General features: G+C 37.2%; 2 protein-coding genes, 1 long non-coding RNA gene and 1 pseudogene across 5 annotated transcripts; 3 read left to right on the top strand and 1 right to left on the bottom strand.

Annotated features, from left to right (window-relative positions):
• Positions 1-2,815: 2,815 nt before the first annotated feature.
• On the top strand, positions 2,816-3,889 carry LOC104711173 (uncharacterized). The gene is made up of 4 exons (XR_015565210.1): positions 2,816-2,936; positions 3,059-3,165; positions 3,549-3,580; positions 3,764-3,889. It is a non-coding gene; the product is annotated as an uncharacterized LOC104711173 (long non-coding RNA).
• A 352-nt stretch (positions 3,890-4,241) lies between these two features.
• On the top strand, positions 4,242-6,322 carry LOC147938594 (uncharacterized). Its single transcript, XM_087465685.1, has 3 exons — positions 4,242-4,281; positions 5,232-5,416; positions 5,504-6,322. Exons 1-3 carry the CDS (start codon positions 4,242-4,244, stop codon positions 6,320-6,322), a joined length of 1,044 nt encoding a protein of 347 aa, XP_087321811.1.
• Positions 6,323-6,852: 530 nt separating this feature from the next.
• LOC104711172 (uncharacterized) lies at positions 6,853-11,246 on the top strand. Of its 2 annotated transcripts, XM_010427857.2 has the most exons (9): positions 6,853-8,381; positions 8,500-8,704; positions 8,870-8,960; positions 9,210-9,355; positions 9,435-9,678; positions 9,778-9,882; positions 9,974-10,156; positions 10,259-10,460; positions 10,537-11,246. In XM_010427857.2, exons 1-9 carry the CDS (start codon positions 8,216-8,218, stop codon positions 11,022-11,024), a joined length of 1,830 nt encoding a protein of 609 aa, XP_010426159.1. In that variant the 5' UTR covers positions 6,853-8,215; the 3' UTR covers positions 11,025-11,246. The 2 variants fall into 2 exon arrangements, with proteins under 2 accessions (XP_010426159.1, XP_087323554.1); XM_087467428.1 differs by lacking the exon at positions 10,537-11,246 and having other exon boundaries at positions 8,100-8,381; positions 10,259-10,468.
• A 269-nt stretch (positions 11,247-11,515) lies between these two features.
• On the bottom strand, positions 11,516-12,823 carry LOC109126546 (F-box protein At3g47030 pseudogene; annotated as a pseudogene). Its single transcript, XR_015567111.1, has one exon. The product of XR_015567111.1 is annotated as an F-box protein At3g47030 pseudogene (transcript).
• Between the last annotated feature and the right edge of the window lie 1,158 nt (positions 12,824-13,981).

Raw genomic sequence — 13,981 nt, 5'->3', positions numbered from 1 at the left:
CTCCAGAACCGTGAAGTCGGTTGGCACTTCCACGTCTCTGATCCTGACAGGTAAGTCCTCTAAGATACCATGTGGAAGTCTCACTGATCTATCTGCCAGGATGAGGGAAATGTCGCATCCCTTAAACCTTGTGAAACCCAACCTCTTAGCCACAGAGAATGGCATCAGATTCACTGAAGCGCCAAGATCACATAGGCACCTCTCAAAAGACATAGGTCCAATGGAGCAGGGTAGAGTGAATGATCCAGGATCTTTGAGCTTCTTGGGTACAACCTTCTTCTGGATGATTGCACTGCACTCAAGACTTAGTACAACCATGCCCTGAACTTCTTTTGATCTCTCCATCACTAAGTCGTTGAGGAATTTCTGGTAGTGAGGAACAAGTGCGAATGCATCCAGCAATGGCATTCTCAACTCAATCTCCTTGACTTGCTTTTCGAACAAGGCTTTGTACTTCTCAGTAAGCTGCTTCTTGAACCTCACTGGAAAAGGTAGAGGAGGCTTGTACGGTGGAGGGATGAACCTCGCAGGTCTGTCTTCAGGAACAGCAGGCTCCTTAACAGCTTCAGGCTCGGATTGCTTCACTGGCTCGACCGAGTCTTTGACTGCTTCGTCTGGGTTCTCCGTCTGAGCGTCATCCTGACCAAAATCCTCCCCGGCAACGGCGCCAAATTGATACTAGGATTTTTTGTGTGTCTTATCCTAGCAGGTTCAATTAACCTTAAGTGTTGTAGTATTTAAGGTGTCAATCCAAATGGGATGTTGCTAGCAATCAAGATGCAATCAAGGAATCACAAGTCAAGCCAATTCAAAAAGAGTGTTCTTTCTAACAATCCTAGAATGACAAAAATGCGAACGGAAATGTGTTCTGGAACTAGAAACGAGAATGCAAGACAAGAAATGAAAATTAATAAAAACAGAAACGAGTCTAAGCATGAACTAAAAAGCAAGAAGTGAAACAATCTCAGGAATGTAATATCAATCAAAAGGATAAAAGTCCTAAGGATGGGAGTAATTGATGTCGGTGGAGTATCCTAGTCTACAGAGTGTTTAACATGCCACAAGCAATCTATCCCTAAACAACGAACATCACAACTTAGCTAATCCAATCTATTGGTAAAAGCTACTCAGACTCAACCACTTCCATACCTAGCTCTCGCTAGAGAAACGTGGTCGAGCAGGCATGACAAACAAGTTCATTCACATCAACAAACATCCTAGACAACTAATCTCTTAGGCTAGGAACGTAAGTCTCTGGCACTAGTTGGTCAGACATTTCATCGAACACCTTTTGGGTGTGGAAATGTCTCGAACCTAGTTCCAATTGATCAGAGAGAAACTAGTAATTCTAACTCTAGTCCAGAAGGGAATCATAGAAATCAAGCTTAAACACCCTACATCCTAAGATCCTCCCCCTAATCTATCCTATCCTCAAGAACTAACGCACTACTCAGATCTGGAAATCATCGTCAACAATACAAACTCAGAAAACATTGAAACAAGCATTCTTAGATAGGTAAAAATGAGATAAACAAGTTTGTAGAAGAAATCAAATGCAAATACTCAATGTCTTAAAAGATATCTGGATACAAAGTCTGAGAACGGTTCTTGGTGGCTAGGGAAACCTTACAAAACAAAAACGAGATAAAAACTAAGATGATGTCGCAAAGACTTAACAAAACGTATTTATAGTAAAGACATAAAATCCCTAAAACTTAAAACGACAAGATCAAGCGTCGGTTTGGGAATCTCCTGAAGCGTGTAGGATGGAACGTCTCCCTGACATGTGCGAACGAGTAATGGCTCGAGTGAGTGATGGCGTTGGCTCGAGTGGAGTGATGGCGTTGGCTCGAGTGGAGTGATGGCGTTGGCTCGACACGACAGCGCGACTCGAACGGCACGAAAGCGCAACTCGAACGGCACGACAGCGTGACTTGATCGTCACGACAGCGCGACTCGATCTGGATGTATACGCCTCCACTAAAACGATGATAACTTTTGAACCATACCTCCGATTGGCTTGAAATAAACGGAATTGGAAAGATGACTCAATTCTATACAACTTTGATGAAGACGTCAAAAGCTGAATCCCATGACAGCGCGACTCGAACGGCAACTCGATCGGCACGACAGCGCGACTTGATCGGGATGACAGCGCGACTCGAGCGGATGTGTGATGACGGAATGATGGCGCGACCCGAGTGGATGTGTGATGACGGAATGATGGCGCGACCCGAGCGGATGTGTGATGACGGAATGATGGCGCGACTCGAGACAGCCTGGCTCCAAAGTCTCCTAAATACCTGAAATACTCCAAAATGCACGAGGTATGCGAAGATAATGCAAGAACTACCTAAATATAAAAAGTGTACAAAAGAGAGTAGAAATTCATGCAAAACAATTAGTTATCCTAACTAGATGCGTGACAAAAACATGCTTAGCAGAGACAAAATATAGACATATCAAATTCCTCTTAATCTCCATCTATCTTTAATGATGAATTTGTATTTACGAGCTTGATTTTGTAAATTTCAAATGAGGTATTTTTTGTCTTGAAGCCTAGTGATAAAACTTGTAGAGACGATATGAGGTTTTACATTAGGGATTCGTTGACAAGAATGAAGATTGGGGATGAGTGGATGATGAAGCAAGCTTTGATTAAGCTTAATGGATGAAGTTTCTTATAGCTTAAATAAGAGCAATTTAGGTTTACTTTTTGTCTTGGTTTTTGATTTTGTTTAATTTGGTATGAAGCAGGTATACGGAGACATCTTCAATTGCTTTAACGAAAGAAGTGTCTAAGAAGATGTCTTATAGCTTAAATAGGAGCAATTTAGGTTTACTTTTTGTATTGGTTTTTGATTTCGTTTAATTTGGTATGAAGCAGGTATACAGAGACATCTTCAATTGCTTTAACGAAAGAAGTGTCTAAGAAGGTATGAAGCTTTTTCACTTGGATTTTAAGATTGATACATGTGGGATTTATGGTTTGAACTTTGACTGTTATTTTAGACTTCAAAAACTAATAATGGTTCTTAGAATCGTTGGTGTGGTGCAGGTGTCGTTTTGGTGTCTTTGCAGGTGAGGATGTGAAGAGGACTTTATTTATTTCCATGGTGTTTCTTCTACTCTCATCTGATTTGATGGCCAAGCTAAGTAATAAAGGTGTTTATTTATGGTTTGCAGGTGAGGATCTAAGAACTTGGTTTGTTTCCATGGTGTTTCTTACATGGGTTTATTTATGGTTCTTTGAATTTGTCTGCTTCTTCAGTCCAAAAGTTTGTAGGATTTTTTTACTCTTAGCTTTGTTGTTTTTCACCCAAATTTAGGAGCTTTGGTGTGTACTGTCATCTTTTAATGGAGATAGAGAAGCTTCTCTTTTCTAAAACTGCTGAACTTTGTTTCGTTTCTTCTTGTGTGCTCCAAGTTCTAGAGTTAGAGAAGCTTCTCTATTATTTTAATCACAAGACATGTTAGTATTTTGAATGGTTAGTTAGTACATTAGTGTGATTATTCTTCTTTTGTCTAAACGTTTAACTATGTTACAGGTTTTTGCATTGAGAGATGGTTGATAGTGAAGGTAAGCATCAAACTTGTTTAATTGGTTTGGTTTATGAAACATCAATTGGTGAATCGTTAGTTGTTTGATATCCTACTGGTTCATGTGTTCAGTTTCATGTTCAAGGTTTGTCTCTATTTGTCTGATGCTTGGCAGTGAATTGCTCTACTTAATGTTCATGCACTGCTGTTTTGTTTGATACAGGACGAGCCCATCTGACTTTATTGTTCCATTTGATCAGTGGTAACAGAAGAAATTATTTTCAGTAAAACCCTCCTGCAGAGATTGTGGAATGGCCAGAATCTGGTGACAAGCCCATATAGAGGTAATTATATATATCTTATTACCTTTCCATTAGTGGATGTTTGCATGTTTAGTTGGATGTTACCCCATCTATTATCATTCTTATTTGCACCATTGTATGGATAAGTTGTGATAGCTGTTTAAGAAGGGTGAATGCTTTGTTTTGATTATCAGAATGGTGAATGCTTTGTTTATCTGATTCTCTACTTGTCTTATAGAAAACCTTAATGTTGATTCTACTCATCCATAAGTCTCAGATATTTGAGTTTGAGCTAAAATGTCTTTATTCTATCTGTCAATGTTTTAGATTCGTGAATATCTTTCTTTACTTTACCACAAAAGCACCTTAGTATTGTGGATACACATGATTACAGGGAATATGGATGGGAATGCTAACTGGAACAGTTCTTCAGACATGTGTACTGCTTTTGATGGGAAGGCGAAATAGATAGAGGAGAAGAGACGGAAGATATCACAAGTTTGTCTCAATCCTTATAAATTTTAATGTTAGCTTTTTTGGATAAAACTTGGCAGCATAGTACAATTACTTGTATGATATGTAAGACTTGTTTAAATTAATGTTATGTATGTTGATGATATTTATGAAATAAACTTTTTTATATCAATCCATTTAAATAAGTCTGCAAAACTGGGGTCAAATAAATAAATTATAAAAATCAAATTAAAATTTAAATTTTTCCATATAGCAAAATAAAAATGCTATGACATAATATAAAATGGCAGAAAATATGTGTTACGGAAAACTATTATATCATTTGATTAGTGCTATAAAAGAATGACATATAATAGCACATGTCAAAAACTCTATAATAGAGGTGACACCTAAGATAGCTGCCGATAACATAGCATTTATGAAAACGCTATTAAACACGTACGATAGCATTTATCGTGTGCTATGAATATTGATTTTTCTTGTAGTGATGACCATAAAAATCCTATTTATATTCCTAAACACGTCCAGGGACTAATGATGCAAATATGGAAAACTTTGGGGTAGCTTTGTAAATCTTCAAAACTTGTGAGGAAAACTTCCGATTTCGACTTTGGCCTAGCATCGATCTATGCATATGCTGTGTCGATCGATGCACTCTTCTGAACATGTCTCCCAACTTTGCAACTTTAGCCTCAATGCTTGAATGTGCTCCAAATCCTCCTATTTAGCTCCATTATGCTCTCATCAATGTTAAATCCTCTAAAGACTCAAAAGACTCTAAAAATACCAAAAAGACTCTATAATTAAGACTTATATCATGGCTAAAAACACCTAAAAACCATGATATATCACAACAGTTGAAACTAAGCCCTACTGATTGCTCTGACTTATTAGGGTGGCATTTTACTGATTCAGGGTTCTACACAGTAAAGTCAGGTTATTGGTTAGCATACAACCTCTCAATGGAACGAAATAGAGTGCAGAATATTCCGGGTTCACATAATATAAAGAACGCCATTTGGAAGATAAACACAGCACCAAGAATTCAGCATTTTCTTTGGCGAATAATCTCAAAATCATTACCCATTGGATCTACGCTGGTACATCGGAGGATAACAACCTCATCTTTATGTAAAAGATGCCACCAAAGTGATGAAACAACAGAACATATTTTCTTTGAATGTCAGCATGCACAAGACCTATGGAGACGTAATGGATATCTAAACCAGGTTTTGTGTTCTCCTATTACTCCGCTTGAGATGAAATTTCAAGCAATTCTTGACTGTTACAATGATCAGTCACTTACATTATTTGAGCATCATATACCTTTGTGGATATTGTGGAGAATATGGAAGAGCAGGAACCTACTCACATTTCAGCAAAAAAGATTCACTTGGCAACAATATTTAAGTTTGGCTGCAGATGAGGCTAGAGAATGGATTGATATTTGGGCAGACTCATTATTAAATTTACAGAAAGAGGAAACCAGGAGAAGAAACCACGCATCAAGATCACAATGGAAACATCCTGCAGAGAATCATGTCAAGTGCAATTACGACTGCAAGTTTATTCGAAATGGAAAGAATGGACAATCAGCTTGGATTACTCGAGACGATAGAGGTTTCTACCTAATAGCAGGACAAAGTCGACAAACTAACGTGGCATCAGCACTAGAAGCAGAACTGCAGAGCCTAATATCAGCTATGAAACATATGTGGACTGCAGGTTATCAGAATGTTATCTTCGAAGGGGACAACAAAATGATGGAAAGATTGGTTAATAATGTGACCAAAAATTTCAGAGTACACAACTGGATAAGAGAGGTTCATTATTGGAAGGATAAGTTTCACCATGCATCATTCCAATGGACAAGAAGAAACAACAATAAAGTTGCAGATTGCCTAGCAAAACAGCCTATTCCAACTAATGATCAATATGTTATTCACCATTTTGTACCTTCATGTATTGTAACTTTCCTCCATGAAGATCACTTCTTTTCAACATAAATGAAAGAAAGCTGTTAAAAAAAAAAAAAAAAAAAAAGAAGAAAATAGGATCAAGATATATGGATTCATGCGGTTGGGTATAGGATCATAGGAGTACTTTTGGTGGGATTATTAACGCTTAGTTTTTTTTTCCTTAAAGGTTAAAGGGGTTGTTTGTGTGAGGCAAATATTAAATCCTAAATGCATATATGCATAATTTATGGGGTGCTTGTCATTTTTGGTGATTTTTTGCATTTAGTTGTCAAAGTGTGTAAACTGTCTTTTTATTGTCTTCTTCCTATTTATTTCATTTTTAGGTGTTGAGAAGTTGCATAGATAAAACAAGAGTATATATACTAGATGACTATACTTTTGGAATTAATTCATAAAATAACTATGACCCATGTAGTTCTGTCGACCATGCAACTTAAAATTAGGAAGCTCTCCTTCTTCCTTCTTCCTTTTTTCTCTTTCTTTCTCTCCTTTTTCTCTTTCTTTCTGTCATCTTCTCTCCTCCATATCTATCTCTCTTATGCCAGTGTCCAGCCACCACCACTACCATATTCATAATCTCTTCAATTCCTCTTAATTTTTTATCTTCTCGCTATCACCCTTAGATCTAATCTTTTTTTTTCTTTTTCTTTTTCTCTTATCTCTCTTTCATCAGATCTCTTTACCACCAATTTTATCTTTCTTTCTCTTTGGAAATCTATCCTTCTTTCATCACAGTCTATTCTCTGTTTTCTCCTCTCGTCGGGAATTCTCCGCCACTCACCGACGTAACATTTAAAATTAGATCTGATATTCAAAACACGTATAAAATTTCATGCTATGAAATAAAATCACATGATGTTTTTGTCCATATATTATGTTATTTCACATAATCACATGAGTTTTAACAATTCTACACAACAACATAGATATTTTGTCCATATATCATGTTATATCACAGAATCACATGAATTTTAATAATCTTACACTATTATATCAATATATCATGTGATTTTTTAGAATCATATAATATCAGATCTCGTAAGTGATAAGTGTTCCATTTTGTAAAAACAAAATAACGTAGGGATATTTTAGTATTTCTTCCACTCCACAAAACCTTATTTATCAATAAATTCTGACACAAGGCTATTTTCTCTATTCTTTTTAAACTCATGGTTATCTACCAAAGTTGCTCATAAAACAATTTATAAGACTACAACTTGACGAGGATCACAAGCACGTTTAACCAATAACCAGTAACATGACCAAAACAGTCAACCACCGTTTATAAACATGAGAAAATGGTTGACCGCTGTCAATCCAAACCGTCAAGCAACAAGTCATTGCGAGCCATTTTCATTAGATCCAACGCAGATTAAACTTGGGTCCCAATCCAAACTTATTATGTATTTAAACAATCTTTTGACAGTTTTTACCTAAGTTTTCCTCCGTCTAACTAAGATCAAGACTAAATATTGTATTTACATTTTGAACTGAAATCTTCATCAATTCACATCATGTTAATGAGTATACTTTTTGCTGAAACATGAATTAGACTAGATTAGGAATTAGGATGTTCAAATGATTAGATGATGACTACTTGGATTCTTATTTTAATTCTCTATTTAGGTTGTGATTTATGCTAGATTGACTTGATCATTATTCAAAATTTAGGATTTAAGCTTTCCCTTAATAATTGAAAAAAAAACATAAAAAAAAAATATAAAACTGGAGAAAGATTCACATCATTACTTCTTTATTCTTTATCTAGTCGGCTACGGTAACATTTTGTGTGAATCACGCCACATATCCTAAACCTTTGCAATATACATATAAAGGTTAAGTTTGCAAAAACTTGTAACAGAAGGCTAAACAGAACAAAACAAAACAAAACAAAAAAGGAAGAAGCAAAAAAAAATTAGTATGGAAGGAAGCAACGAAACATGCGTTTACAAGAATCCAGACGCGCCAGTGGAGGCGCGTGTAATGGACCTTCTCTCTCGTATGACTCTACCGGAAAAGATCGGCCAGATGACTCAGATCGAACGTGTCGTCACTACTCATCCCGTCATTACAGATTACTTCATCGGTATATACGAAACAATCCACACTCCATTGGTTTGTTTTTTTTTTTTCTCTGTTTTGGTCAAGTCAACGACCAAAACTTTTTAGTTTCCCAAGTTCCAAAACTTTTTTGGGGGTTACAGGTAGTGTACTAAACGGTGGAGGGAGTTGGCCGTTCGAGGACGCCTTGACGTCGGATTGGGCTGATATGATCGACGGCTACCAAAACGCAGCGTTGGCTACGCGTTTGGGTATCCCGATCATCTATGGCATTGACGCCGTCCACGGCAACAACAACGTCTATGGAGCCACCATCTTTCCCCACAACATCGGCCTCGGTGCCACCAGGTTTTTTTTTTTTTTTTTTTTTTTTTACCATTCTCTTTTCACACTTTGAGATGTAGTGTTGTGTGTTTGATTAGGGTGTTAATTGTTATAGTGTTGTTCCAATTAGATTGGATTCTTACCCTAGAAGTATATTTTGAACCAAGTGGTTGTTTTAAAATGTGATAGAGATGCAGATTTGATCAGAAGAATCGGGGCTGCAACAGCACTTGAAGTTAGAGCTAGTGGCGCTCAATGGGCATTTGCTCCATGTGTGGCCGTAAGTTCCTAATCGCTTACTCAATTGAATGGAGCCTTTGGTGGATACCTTTGAGTGTTCTTTTGAGAATATGTTTTATTTGGCATCTCTCATGTCTTAACAACATTGTGAGTATGAGCTATATTTCAATACATGAGATTATTGCCTAATCCTTAGACGTCTGCCTATACAGGCGTAGTGAAAATCAAGATTATATATAAGAGGAATGGAAGAAAATAATGAAACTGAGTTTTTTTTTTTTGTTGACAGGCTTTGAAAGATCCGAGATGGGGACGATCCTATGAGAGTTACAGTGAAGATACTGACGTTATTTGCGAGTTAAGTACGCTTGTATCTGGCCTACAAGGCGAGCCACCCAAAGAACATCACAATGGTTACCCATTTGTTGCAGGAAGGTATATAACATATACTTCTAGCTAGATATATATTGTGGATTTGATGTAATTTCTTATGGATTTGTTCACGATGTGATAGAAACAACGTGGTGGCGTGCGCCAAGCATTTTGTTGGAGATGGTGGTACCGAAGGGGGCGTAAACGAAGGGAATACCATTGTGTCATACGAAGAGTTGGAGAGAGTACATCTGGCTCCATATTTGAATTGTCTTGCTCAGGGAGTCTCTACGGTTATGGCATCTTACTCCAGTTGGAACGGAAGTAAACTCCATTCCAACTATTTCCTCTTAACCGAACTTCTCAAACAGAAACTCGGTTTCAAGGTTAGCCAATAAATTTGATTTGGATATGAAATAGCTATATAAGCAAGAGGTGTATGATTTTAAAGCTGTGTTGCCTTTGCCTTTTATTTTTATTTTTAGGGGTTTATCATTTCAGACTGGGAGGCTTTGGAACGGCTTAGCGAGCCGTTCGGTTCAAACTACCGCAACTGCGTCAAAATCTCAGTTAATGCTGGAGTCGACATGGTAGATTCTAAAACTCCTAGCTAGTTAATGATTTTTCATCTCTCTGGGATGATACAAAGAGCTAAGATTTAGTTAATCAATGTTACTCCAGGTGATGGTGCCTTTCCAGTATCAACAGTTTATAAAGGACCTCACTGATCTGGTGGAGTCAGGGGAAGTAACGATGTCTCGGATCGATGACGCTGTTGAGAGAATACTCAGAGTGAAGTTTGTTGCGGGTCTTTTCGAACATCCTCTAACGGACCGCTCTTTATTGAGTACTGTTGGCTGCTTGGTGAGATCTCCTGTACACAGATTTAATGCCACTAGATTTTAATTAGACATGAGTGTTGGGACCTGTTGGGAACATGATTGACGTGTTTTTCCATTACTCCAGGAACATAGAGAAATAGCGCGTGAATCGGTTAGAAAGTCTTTAGTTCTCCTAAAGAATGGAAAAGAATCTGAGAAGCCATTTCTGCCTTTAGATCGTAATGCCAAGAGGATTCTGGTCACTGGAACTCACGCTGACGATCTTGGATATCAGTGCGGGGGTTGGACAAAGGCATGGTTCGGTCTAAGCGGGAGGATCACAATTGGTAATTAAAGTGACTTCAATCAATGTTGTTAGAAATTTTTAATGGTAACGTATCTAATATGGTCTGAAAAATGCAGGGACAACGCTTTTGGATGCCATTAAAGAAGTAGTTGGAAAAAACACCGAAGTGATTTACGAGAAGACTCCTTCTGAAGAAACCTTAGCCTCGGGTCAAGGCTTCTCCTATGCCATTGTTGCGGTGGGGGAACCTCCCTACGCAGAGACATTGGGAGATAACTCGGAACTCACAGTGCCGTTAAACGGTAACGACATTATAACTGCGGTTGCAGAGAAAATACCCACTTTAGTGGTCTTGTTTTCTGGACGGCCATTGGTTCTTGAGCCACTGGTTCTTGAAAAGACTGAGGCTTTGGTTGCTGCTTGGCTTCCTGGAACCGAAGGGAAAGGGATGACTGATGTCATTTTTGGAGATTATGACTTCGAGGGGAAGTTACCAGTGAGCTGGTTCAGAAGCGTTGACCAGTTGCCGTTAACCGCTGATGCCAATTCGAATCCATTGTTTCCACTTGGTTTCGGTCTGAACTACCATTTGGCCGAGAACTAAAATCCGGTCTGTTGAAATGTGTGCAAGTGTGAAATTTATTTGATATGATGGGAGTATGAGTGGCGTTTGTAAATTTCTATTTTTAAATAATTCACAGCAAATGCATGGAGTGATGCTTCTGTCATTGTCTTTGCTTTCTTGTTCGACAAGAAACTATTGTACAAATGTTTTATTTGTCTTGTTTTTTTCCTTTGCAATAAATGGACACTTGATTTACGAGTAGCTTGATTTGTGAAATTTATAGGAAGACAAAATTCTTATATTATTGGTTTCAATAGAGGAAACTTTGTTTAGACAGTTGATTCTCATATACTACTACAAGTACGTCTACAAACCATGTGCCGCTTATGTTTGTTGGTGAGAAGAAATGAATAATGAGAATCATTCATTCCGAGTTAACATGTGTGCCATCTCTTTCAGAGAAGCTGGCTTGTACATTTCATCAAATTCAATGTTTAATTATACAACTTAACAGTAAAATTCAATGTTCATGAAGAGAAAAAAGTTCAAATAGCTAAAAACATAGCCAGCTTACAAGGTTACAACAAACATTGATACAAGATGGATGCAACAATAAACTTATATAGTAGGCAAGCTACATATATTATAAAGTCCTAATCCATAAGCTCTACATTCTCCACATGGTTTATCAATGTCGAAACCTTTGAGTTGGAAGCTTTCTTAGCTACAATTCCGAAATCGATCTCTACTTTAACAAGAGTATTCTTGTTTACATTGAAGTAGAACACGTAGAAAGGTTCCACTAGAGAGCATGTCGAGAGTATGATTTCACCTGCACTAGTCATCCCGGCAATCTTTATGTCGACATCGGCAACAAAATCAAACCAACAATCTGGGAATTCGTGGACAGTATGCGACCATTTCACTAATTTGGTTTCAACAGCCGCTAGAACCCACAGATCAATACTTTCCATGTTACTCGAACTCGGAAACAATATGCCCAGCTTACCATGGTAGTTTATGAAAGATGAATACATAATTAATGACCCAACAACACCACTTACAAACTTCAATTTCTCCAACTTAACATCAAAGCATACTACCCTATAACCTAGACGAGTTCCATCTTCCAAGCACCCAGCCAAATAATACAACACCCCGTCGATACATATCTCAGAATGTAAAGACCAATGGGGTATCAAACATTCGACCCTTCTCCAGGTCACTACTTCTGTTCCTAATGTTGCAACTCGACACACAAAATCATCGGACACGCAAAATACCTTGAAGACTTTGCCGACAGGATCATATCCGAAATAGGGTCTCATCTGATTTCCCCTGGTTGTCCCTATGGGTAAAGATATGTATTGTCCTGTGCTAGGGTTACAGATCATCGGCTTCCTAGATTTGTTACAGATGAAGCCACGTATAGAGGGACACGCATCATGAAAAGAACCCAAACCTTTATAGGAAAATGCATCTGGTAATGGGGAGATATAGGAGTGGAGTAGTCGCGGTCTGGATCTAGATCCTGAGGTATGGAGTAGAAGATCCGCTTGCCCTCGTGCACGAAGGTGAATAAGATACGAGGCCGAGCCGATGACAATTCCAGGTACAGTTGGGTGAAATCTTGACGACGCAGTACAAACGACCAGTGCTTTGACACGCAACGACACCTCGCAACGTCTTCCAATGGCAATCTTGAGAATACGTCAACCAAGACATCAGCTGGGATCTCCTTCAAGTTTTCTCTTGGTGGGGACTTGCTTGGGCTGGGAACTACTTGCTTCTGCCTTTTTCCCATGGCGGCGTTAAACCCTAGAATCCCAAACATGACTTTTTTTTTTTTTTTGGAGGTGTGGACACAGTGACTTCTAACATTTTCTATTTATAAGGAGGACCACAGGTCTGATAGATGGAGATATTATTGTCTTGATAATTTTCAAGTTCATCCAAACCTATATTACCTTATCATGAACATACCCAAAAAAAAAAAAAAAGTTCTTTCAAATGTAGATATATATAATATGGAAACATCAGGGTAAAAACCATTATCTTTTGACAGTGTTATTTTTAAAAAAATTTGTTTCATATATTTTAAACGGTAATATATCGTACTTTCTATGATAAATAAAGAGAGACATCATTTATTAACTTTTTTTTTTTTGATAAATGAGAGAAATCATACTGTATATGTTTTCTCCGTTTTCACAAAATTTTTTCTTTGATACAGCTTATAACTGCTTAGAACACGATAATAAAATAATACATACCCATTTATATCAATTTAAGAGGTATATGAGAACAAATATTGAGAGGCGAAAAATTAAATTTAATATGGAAAGATTAATTTGTGAGGGATTTGTTTCACTCAAAAAATATCTTGGTATACTCAACTTGTGAGGCTTTAGTTAATATTCTCACTAGTAAATTGCTTATTTTTTATCTATACTATTAATTGGGAAGTACACTTAGGGATTAAAAAAAACAATAAAACATGACATATATCCATGTTGCCAAACATACCAACTTGCCTACATAATTAAAATAATAATTAAATTTCCCTAAAACAATGGTAACAATTATTAAAAAAATAAATGATTAACTCTTTTCATAATTGGTTATAACGAAGGATACTTAGGGGGGTTATTGGATCCTTGATTTTAATGGATTTGAAATCCTTATAAGATTTGGAAATCCATATGGAATCCATGGATTTTAAAATCAAATAATATGGATTTGAAAATCAAATAATGTGGATTTGAAAGTCAAAGAAAGTGGATTTGAAAATCCTAGAGAATAGAATTCAAAAATTATAAAAGAAATAGAACTTATAAAAATAATCTCTTATGTAGTATTCTCAAGTGAATCAGTCCACATGTTTGATGCTATTGTCTCTCTCCACTCATTGGCATATTCTCTTTGTTGTTCTTGGGTTGTAAGTACTTCAGCATTATCATCGTCATTAATTTCTTCGACAACTTCTTCTGCACTCT

Source organism: Camelina sativa, chromosome 9 (genome assembly GCF_030686135.1).
Source record: "Camelina sativa cultivar CO46 ecotype springtype chromosome 9, ASM3068613v1".
Classification (NCBI taxonomy): Eukaryota; Viridiplantae; Streptophyta; class Magnoliopsida; order Brassicales; family Brassicaceae; genus Camelina; species Camelina sativa.
Note: the sequence above shows the minus strand (reverse complement) of the source record. Positions and strands in the feature narration are given on the sequence as shown.

Excerpts from the sequence above, each read along its gene's own strand:
- LOC147938594 (XM_087465685.1), top strand. The coding sequence starts at position 4,242 with ATGGATGGGAATGCTAACTGGAACAGTTCTTCAGACATGT. Across the intron at positions 4,282-5,231 it reads GAACAGTTCTTCAGACATGT|GGTTCTACACAGTAAAGTCA; the intron begins GTACTGCTTTTG and ends TTACTGATTCAG. Across the intron at positions 5,417-5,503 it reads TACCCATTGGATCTACGCTG|CATGCACAAGACCTATGGAG; the intron begins GTACATCGGAGG and ends TTTGAATGTCAG.
- LOC104711172 (XM_010427857.2), top strand. The coding sequence starts at position 8,216 with ATGGAAGGAAGCAACGAAACATGCGTTTACAAGAATCCAGACGCGCCA. Across the intron at positions 9,356-9,434 it reads TACCCATTTGTTGCAGGAAG|AAACAACGTGGTGGCGTGCG; the intron begins GTATATAACATA and ends ACGATGTGATAG. Across the intron at positions 10,157-10,258 it reads TGAGTACTGTTGGCTGCTTG|GAACATAGAGAAATAGCGCG; the intron begins GTGAGATCTCCT and ends CCATTACTCCAG.